The 9,360-nt window shown below is 38.1% G+C and overlaps 1 protein-coding gene across 1 annotated transcript in view; it reads left to right on the top strand.

Moving 5' to 3' along the window:
• The first annotated feature begins 3,681 nt into the window (after nt 1–3,681).
• PPP1R36 (protein phosphatase 1 regulatory subunit 36) overlaps nt 3,682–9,360 on the top strand; it is a 33,158-nt gene continuing 27,479 nt past the window's right edge. Inside the window, 4 exon segments of the mRNA XM_007462785.1 lie at nt 3,682–3,690; nt 5,110–5,177; nt 6,015–6,089; nt 7,591–7,638. Of these exon segments, the coding sequence (XP_007462847.1) occupies nt 3,682–3,690; nt 5,110–5,177; nt 6,015–6,089; nt 7,591–7,638 (200 nt within the window).

The raw sequence follows: 9,360 nt of genomic DNA, 5'->3' as shown, positions 1-9,360 counted from the left end.
TTATTGTGTTGGAGTTTTCAATTTTCCCTTCTTACTGTTTTGCCCATGTTAGTCTTTAACTAAGATATTAGTATAAGATGAAATTTATCTAACTCAGTGTTGCCTAATATTCTGATGAGGTTCCTGCTTTGAATTACCAGCAACTTAAGGGGAAAAGATCTGGGTAAACGTTTTCCCCCCTTTTAATACAGAAACCAGACTGGGGTCTGACAGTACACCCAAACTCCTAAGGCTTGGCTTAAGTATTCAAGTGAAAATCCACCTGAATATTCCAACAGAATACAAGGTATGTTCCAGGGTTAAGTACAGAAAGAATCTTTCTCTAAACAAAAGCTGGGGCAGATGTTGTCTTCTGATAATAGCCCAACATAGTATGAAACAAGTTGCTTTCTGCAACATACAGGTGCCTGAAACAAGATCCAGCAGGCAAACGTTAAAGCCACTTAATACTGACTCCAAATTTGTTAACTTTAATTTTCTAGTAAAACAGCTCAACTTCTGGGCTTATGGCAAATTCAAGAAGAAGATGTTTTCAGCAGTTAAATTACTTGCAGGTTAGAGGAAGATAATATAGTTTTTTCTTCTGATTTGAGAATCATAATGCCTTTTCAATACCTGCCTTAAATGACTAGAATATATTTCTTTTTTAAAAGACAAACTGCAAGATAGTCCTGTATTTCGTCAATATACAACTTGTCCATTTTCCAGTATTTCCGATTTGAGATTGTCACAGATAGGAATATTACAACCCTTTGAGATCCACTATCCTGGGCTTAAGCTTTAAAATCCATATCCTTGCGGGGGGGGGGGTTCATATTTTAGTGGAATGACACATCTGCTTTGTTCTGATTGATTCTCTTTAAGGAGAAAGTGGAAGAAATTCAGTAAAAGCTGATTGGAAAATGCATAGTTAACCTAGTGTTTTCACCATACAGACATTTTAATATCTTCTTCCATGTGATGTAGATTTGCTTCATGTTGCTCATAAGATAACAGTGACTTAGAGAAGCTAATTTTTAATTTAGTAGTGGACACTTCCGTATCATGCAGAGATTAATTTTTGAAATAATATAAAAACGAGAGAACAAAGCAGCCTAAAAATATTGAGCTTCAGTAATGATCCTCTCACAGAAGAGCTGACTCTTTTTACGTATACTTTTTTTCTTTTTTAGCAGGTCTCATTTGGGTGGGGTGGGGAGATAAAAAGGCAGTTGTGAAATTGCTTCAAAATAAACATTTTTAAAAAGGTAGTTGCTCTTTACACTCTGAAAGCTGGACATAACTTGGGTTTTTCAGTGCTCATGCCAGGGTGGAAAGTTTTCAGCAAGGAGGCTTTAAGGGTGTTTCATTGACTGCAGATAGCATCGTATAAATATTTGACAAACTACCTTGGTACTCACAGAATCAGGTGATTAGCAGCCTTAGAGTGACGTTTAACATGAGTTTTTACCAAGATAACACTCCTTCTTAACCTTTTATTAGTCCTTTATTGAAAGTGTTTATCCCTTGCTCTAACTTCAAAGTATATAAAGTATAATGGAGTCTTTCTGTAAGTGCAATTTGGTATTAGTATGACTCATTTTAGACCTCACTTTGGGAGAGATTAGTTTTTAAAGTATCAGAAAAATGACCAATGGTGGTCTCTTTGGCCTGGCCTCTGGTAACCTGCTGTAACACTAACATCAATCTATGTAGATACTTCATTTTCCATTATTTTGAAAAGTAATTTATAAAAGTCCTAGCCTTGAATGTTTTTAATTCTGTCTTCTCAAATTTACCTAGATCTGAATATTGCTAAGATAAAGCCACTGAAGTAGCCGTTCAGTGTTTCCAGGGGTCAGTTGAAACTGGTAACTCGATAACTCCTGGGAACTCCTTAGCAGATTTTAGATCAGCTGTAGTCAAATGATAATGGAAAAAGTACTTGATCTTAGGATGAGGCTACATTACAGTTTAAGGAATAATTAGCATCACTTGAACTTGAAAGTAAAGTTATGCTAGGGACTAGTGGTCATGACTAAAGCTAATGCAATACATATAGAATGCTAAGGGATTGAAAAAGTACATTTATCAGAATGGGGACTTAATTTTTTCTTATCTGAATGTCTGATTAACAAAATGGCTGTTTTGAGGCAATGAATCTATACACCTGTCAAAATAAGACATAGCAGGTTGTTTACAGTATTTAAGATGTAAGAAATTTCAAAACAAGCTTACCCTAAATTTTTTATCATATTAATTTGATATGTGTAATGGAAATTCATGCACTTGACTTGTGTATTAGGAGATATTAGTGCTCTTTACATCTTTAAATTTAGCATGCATGATAGGATATTTAATGTATCACCCATTCAATATGTCAAGGAGAGCTAAGAATTTCTTTATCCTATGTACAATTTTAAACATGAATATAACCTGGCTATCTACATGAACTCAAAAGATTTCTTTTTATGAAGCTCAAATACTGGGCCCATGATAAGGTATTCATCTACTTTAAGTTGAATGTAGTTTATAAAAGTCATATTGTGGGGTATATTTCCCTTGCTTTTGAACACTGGAATTGAAATTTTAAAGAATCTCAGATCCATATGTCACAAGACAATTGCTAAGGGAATACATATATTTAGGTTAAGGAACGGCAGGAATATTCAATTGCTTCTGTATAATGTGTAAGTAGGTATGAGAAAACTGTTGTGAAGAACTATCCTTAAGCATTAAAATTAGATACAGAATTTAAATCCTTGAAGAAAAATTATGGATCTTTAGAGAAAGATACAAGTTTTTACTCTGGATATAGCTCTTGGGATGGAAATATTTTAGGGTATATGTATTTCTAAAATTTAATAGAGTAATACTTAATGTTGAAATGTCTTTCCCTTAGAACAAATGAAGTCATAGACTCTTTTCCTCCACCCCTTTAAGTATAGATCGGGATGTTTGTGAATTGAAGATTGGGGAAATAAGCAATCAAAAATGGAATTGCTAATTCAAATACTGGCATTGCTGTTTTCTTACATGTTCGTTTTAAAAGTAGAATTATAACACTTTGAAAATATGTCCATTATGACTTTTTCATAGTATAAGCATGCATTATATCCAGTTAATATCTTGGGCCTAAAATTTGAGACCAGCAACTTAGTTCTATGTCATATGCTCTGAGTTCTTTGACCTTGAGGAATTTATCTGAACTAGGCAAAAAAAAAAAAAAAAAAAAAAACAACTTTCCCTCCCAGGACACTTGAAATTATTAAATATTTAGATGGCACCTTTATCCCTACTTTATAGCATCATGAATTGTTTGGTTTTTTTTTTAAAGAAAATTATATTTCCATTTTAGGTTGTGAGTTTCTCATGCCATTTAACAAAAAACCTAACTGGTGAAAAATCTAACCTAAGAAATGAGTGGGTCACTTTTAAAATAAATAATGATTTAGAGCCATAAAAACAATTTTTTTATTCCCTCTTTTGTTAGGGCCTAGTGATACAGAAATATAAGGTGGTTCCTTAAGTTACCGAGGCTTTCCTTTAAATATTATGTCCCTCTACCACATGTGACGTAACTTGTCATGTAACTTCTCTGTAGGTCATTGTTCTGGGTTCTCAACGCTTTTATCTTTTTTTTTTTTTTCAACGCTTTTATCTTTACCTTAGTTTTGTATTTTAGACAGCCTAAAGTTAAACATGGTAAAGGTATAAAAGATCTTTGGTTTTCTATTAGCATTTCTTCATTCATTGAGATAACTGAAGAAGTTGCCTGGAAGTGTGGGGAATGGGTACCACCCAGAGTCCTTGGTCTGTCTCAGTCCTTTTTGGAGCTTCAACTCATTATTTCTCCTCTTCCCACCCAAAGTTAAATACCCTGCTTGGAGAAAAGCTTTTGGTGATTGGGATATTTTGCTAAATTCTTTTAAAGTGAGTCTTCTTGTAATAAGCCAGCCTCTAAGGCTACAAGCCTGAAAGCAGCACTGCCAGCATACAGGTGGGTTTCCTTATATCTGAGCCAACCAGAACAGCTACCAGCAGTGGACTCAAGTGAGTGGAACATGAATCTAGGTGATTACAATTTTATACCACTGTGACCAGTGACTGTGTGATACCAAGTAGTGAGACTGGGAGGGTGGAGGGAAGGGGAAGCAGTGGGATATCTATTGCTATGTTTTTAAAGCTTATGTGAGTATACAATCACTATTTACTAACCATCTCTTTAATGCTAATTAAGCTGTGGGGATAAAACAAAAGCAGAATATATTAGGCATTCCCAGTCATGTAGTGTCATCTATCATTGCTTACATCAGTGATGGAAGGAAAAAATACCAAACAATCTGCATATCAACTCAGTTGCAAGAAGAAATTACAAGACACATGATTTGAAAAGTGCAAATACAGAAATATCTGTTGAAAACCCATTGATACAGAGCAAGTTTCTCTGCTTTGAGAGACACTAATTTTGAGTACTTACTCAGGGTGATGCTTTACACACATTACTCCTTAAAGAGCCTCATAAACCCCTCATCTGGATATCTTCAAATGGGTTCCACATCTAGCTATGCAGCAGAACCCAGTTTTGAAAACCTTATTTCCTCCCTTGCTCCCCTCCTGCCCCGCCCCGCCCTAAATTAACCTAGTCCCAACCTGTATGTTTTATATTTTATTTTATTTGTTTTTTATTTTTCTTCATTTAGTGCTATTAAACTTTGGAACAAAGGGGAAGCTTCCCTAAGGAACTGAAGACCTTTTGGCTAAGATCAAGTGTAGTATCTGTTCTTATTAGTTTAATATCTGATACATTTTTGGAGCAGGGAGTTGGAATAGGAGCTTGCTCTGTCCACTCCAAAAAAAAGTTATTCTAATTAAAAACAAAAAAACAGTGACGTAGTTGACTTCTCGGTGGGAAGGCACGAAGAACTGACCTCTAAAGAAGGAACCCTGGGGCAGCTTTGCTGTGAGACGCTAGGGAGCCACAGCAGCCAAAGGTGTCAGCAGGGGCGGCAGTGACGCTCACCCGCCACCGCCGCGGAGGAAGCAGGGTCCCGCCCCCGCCCAGCGTCGGCGGGGTTTCTCGACGCTCACTGGCAGTTGCCCCCGCGACGGTCGGTCTAATGCGGCCAGCGGGAGACCACGTATCGTGTGCCCGAGTTTTATTCGTGGAGGCGGCGGTTGGACTCGCAGGCCGACTAGCCGGATGTAAGTGCGCCTGGGCCGCCCCCAGCCCGCGGCGGGTGGAAAGCCGACCCCCTCCCGCCCGCGGCGCCCGACGGGGGCTAGGTGGCGGTGCAGCGACGCCCTCCATTCCCCTCGGCCAAGGCCCTGCTCTCCGCCCTCCCCAGGCAGGGGCGCTGCCTTAGCCTGGGGCGAACCTCACTCGAGGAGACCTGGGCTTAGTTGTCTACAAAAACCAGACGATGGAGGTGCGTTCGGCAAACGGTCAGAATTGAATTCCGGCTCCCCCCCACCAGATATCTAGGTATAGGAAAGTTCTACCGCACCACCTCTAATTGGTTGGCTGAAAAATAAATAGCCGTCCTGCGGAGGAAGCGGCCTTGCTCTGGGTGGGATCCCCAGAGAGGAGAGCCTGGAGGCTGGTAGCTACCATGGCTTGGAAATGATAACCTGGTACTTCGCCCACTTCCTCCGAAGGGTGGGGTCAGGGTTAGAGTTGCTGTCTAACTCCTCTGAAAGATTGGGGCTGCCTTGGGCACCAGTTTATTGTGGTCTGAGGCCCAGTTAATCAGTAAATTGCTATGGTGAGATGACGCAGGCTCCTAGCCTTCCTCTCTTCTTTCCCTTCCTTCCTTTCTCCCCTACTTTCCTCCCTTCCTTCCTTTCTAGTGAAACTACACCCAAAAACAATCAAAAAAGATAAAATCCTGGCTTCAAGTTAAAAAAAAAACAACAGTTTAAGACTCTACATCTTTATTGAATAGAGTTAAATAGCAACTAGTGAGAATTATTGTTAAAAGTTCATTGTGACATGCGGATTGTAAATTGAACCTTTATTTTTGCTGCAATCATTTCATTTTACAGCAGTTGGGATTACGATTAGGGATGTGGTACTGGAAAGATGAAACCAGAACTCTTGAATTCAGAAGGTAAATTTTAACAAAACTTTATTATAGCTTTTATGAAAATTACTTGTGTTTGGGATAAAAAAAATTCAAGCAGTACAGAAGAGTATAAAGAATAAAATAAATATCTGCTGCAATCGCAGCATCTAGAGATAACCATTTGGGCAGCCTTCCTGATATCCCCTTCTTATGACATTTATCAGCTGCTCCCGTGTATCAGACACTGTGCTAATCAGTTTACCAACCGTTTGAAACAGCTGCGTGTTAATCCACTTTTACAGATGAAGAAACTGATGTGTCAAAGGGTTAAGAAGTTTGAAGGAAACTAAGTGACTTGGCCAAATCACACAGCTCAGAGGTGATTAAGATGTTTTAAAGCTAGGTCTATTTGGTTAACAGTCCATATTCTTAACCACTTTATAAAATTGCCTTTTTGAGTTATAGAAATAGAGTTTTACATTAATGGGACCATATATTATACCTGCTGCAGTAGACTGTAAATTTTACAAGGTAAAATTATTAGGTTAGAAAAACAAATTTTAATTCTCCATTGAGAAAATACTGACTCTATTAAAAGTGTATCACTAAACTAACAAAACTAGCCACTATCTGCTGTGCACCTATTATATCGCAGACATTTGCATATTTTTCTGAGTCTTAAAAGCCATGGAAAGTGAGCACTAATATCGCCATTTCATAGATGAAGAAACAAGGCTCAGGGAGATTAAGCCACTGAACCAAAGTCATCCAGCCAGTAAGTAGCAGAACTGAACAGAATTTTGAACCAAGATTTATCCAAGTCCTTTCCACTCTATACACTGTCTCCCTCTGATAGACCGCAAGACCTCAGTGGCAGGAACTGTCTTAGTCATCTTCATGTCCCTGGAGCCATCTGCAGAACTTCACAGAGCAGGCACTCACCAAATGTTTATTGAACAAGTACAATCAACCAAATAGATTCAAGCAGAGGAAGACTAGAGGCACAGGGCCAATTAGAAGGCTAATTGTAGGAGGCTTATAAATAGTTATCCAGGTAAGAAACAGAGTCAGAGAGAGAAGGTGCAGGACTAAGAAATATGCAAGAGATGAAATTGACAGGATGTTTGGATAGAATTGATTGATACCATATAGTGCCTGAAAGTGAAGGAAGAGGGAGAAGTAGGTGCTTAGGTTGGCTCCCAGGGGTCTGGCTTGGGTGATTGGTTGGCTGGGATTGCCCTTCCCCCATACACAGAATAAAAGAGGCAAAACTGGTGATGTGTTTGAGGTTGCTATAACGTGGACACATCTCTTAGGCTGTTGGTCAAATGGGGCTGGAGGTCAGAAAAGGAGTTGGCTGTGCAGATATAATTTATAGTTACATTATAAATATAATTAAATATTTAATAGCACTTAAACATGAATAATTTAAAGGCTAACCATTATATTAAAGTCAAAATCAAAAGTTTACATTTCATGGCATATTTATTTCAGTATTTGAGTAATCTGTCATTTCCACAGCAGTGATTTCAATTTTTCGTCTCAGATATGTCACAGAAGGTTCAGTCGAGTAGCTCCTGAAACATCATACTTAGTGAATGTGAGATAGTGACAAAGACAGCAAGATAGCTCTGAGATTAGACAGACAGGATAATCACAGGAGTCAAAATATACATATATATAAGAATATATGTGTATTATATATATATACATATATAAGAATATATATATATATATATATATATATATATATATATATATATATATATATATATATATATATATATAAAGGCCATCTCAATCCTCTCTTCTTATGATAAAAATTCACCATACTTTTTACGTACTGATCTTTATAAATGAAGTTATTTTGTAGTATTTTTCAAACTAATTTTTCAGTGCTAATCTAATAATAACCCACCCCAAGTGGCACTTTTTCCTGTATGATCCTACTAACGAATTTACAGATATCAGTTTCACACTGACTTTATTATTCATAAAACATTCATATTCATAAACTGAAGTTTCTTTGGGTTCGTTACCAAATTATTTTTTTAAATGGCTTGATTGATTTCCCATGTATATTCCCCACTTCATTTTGGAGAATATACATGGGATGGTATGATTTAAAAGGTAGATTGTGTGACATAATGTTGAATGAAAAAGGCCAGACACAAAAATGTAAATATTGTATGATTTTATTGATATAAAAGTTTACAGTAACAGACAAAAGAAAAGAACTGTATTGATAGAGGTCAGAATAGTGGTTACTTTTTGCGGGTTATCAACTGGCAGGGGAAAGTACAAGAGAACCTTCTGAGGTGCTGGAAATGGACTATATATTGATTTGGGTGGTGGTTACATGGGTATATACATAGTAGAAAATTCATCAAGGGGAGGGGGAAAGGTAAGCTGTGACAAAGTGAGAGAGTGGCATGGACATATATACACTACCAAACGTAAAATAGATAGCTAGTGGGAAGCAGCCGCATAGCACAGGGAGATCAGCTAGGTGGTCTGTGACCACCTAGAGGGGTGGGGTAGGGAGGCTGGGAGGGAGGGAGATGCAAGAGGGAAGAGATATGGGAACATATGTATATGTATAACTGATTCACTTTGTTATAAAGCAGAAAGTAACACACCATTGTAAAGCAATTATACTCCAATAAAGATGTTAAAAAAAAAAGAAAATTCATCAAGCTGTCCACTTAAGATTTATGTGCTTTACTGCATAAATGGAAGCTATACCTCAATTTAAACAGTGTAAAAATAAAACCCCCCAAACACCAGACTGCTTGTCAAGTACACAAATTGGGTGTAGTTAAAGATGGGGAAAGGACTACCATGAAGAATAGATGGGGGCAACCCTTTCATAGTGGAGCTGCTTTGTGTTTAAGCAACTCAGTGTGGCAAACCCGAGTATTAGGATTACCTTGGGAGTCCAGCTGCTAGGGGTGATGCTAAGGAAAAGGAAAGCAGACTTTTGTATGTTTTGGGCCAAAGTTAATGTTTGGCTTTGTTGGAAATGTAGATACTGATTCCCTTTTAAAGTCTATGCATGTCCCCTCACACATTAAAATGTAGGTCTGAAGTCAGGACTCATGAGCTGGAACATGCTCTTTTTTTTCAGAGACAATGCTGCAGACACTATGTCACCCCAATTCATGGTGATGAGACAGGGCTGCAGCAGAGGAGGTGGAGAGGAGACAGTGGTAAGAATGGGAGCTTCAGAGGCAGAGGCTTGTTCAGTCACTGTTCTCACACCAGTTCTGTTTGGTGTCACTCCACAAACCTTTATGAGCATGTGTCATGCGATTGC

Source organism: Lipotes vexillifer, unplaced genomic scaffold (genome assembly GCF_000442215.2).
Source record: "Lipotes vexillifer unplaced genomic scaffold, Lipotes_vexillifer_v1.1 scaffold4226, whole genome shotgun sequence".
Classification (NCBI taxonomy): Eukaryota; Metazoa; Chordata; class Mammalia; order Artiodactyla; family Lipotidae; genus Lipotes; species Lipotes vexillifer.
The sequence above is the reverse complement of the archived record's forward strand: the minus strand, read 5'-3'. Positions and strand labels throughout refer to the sequence as shown.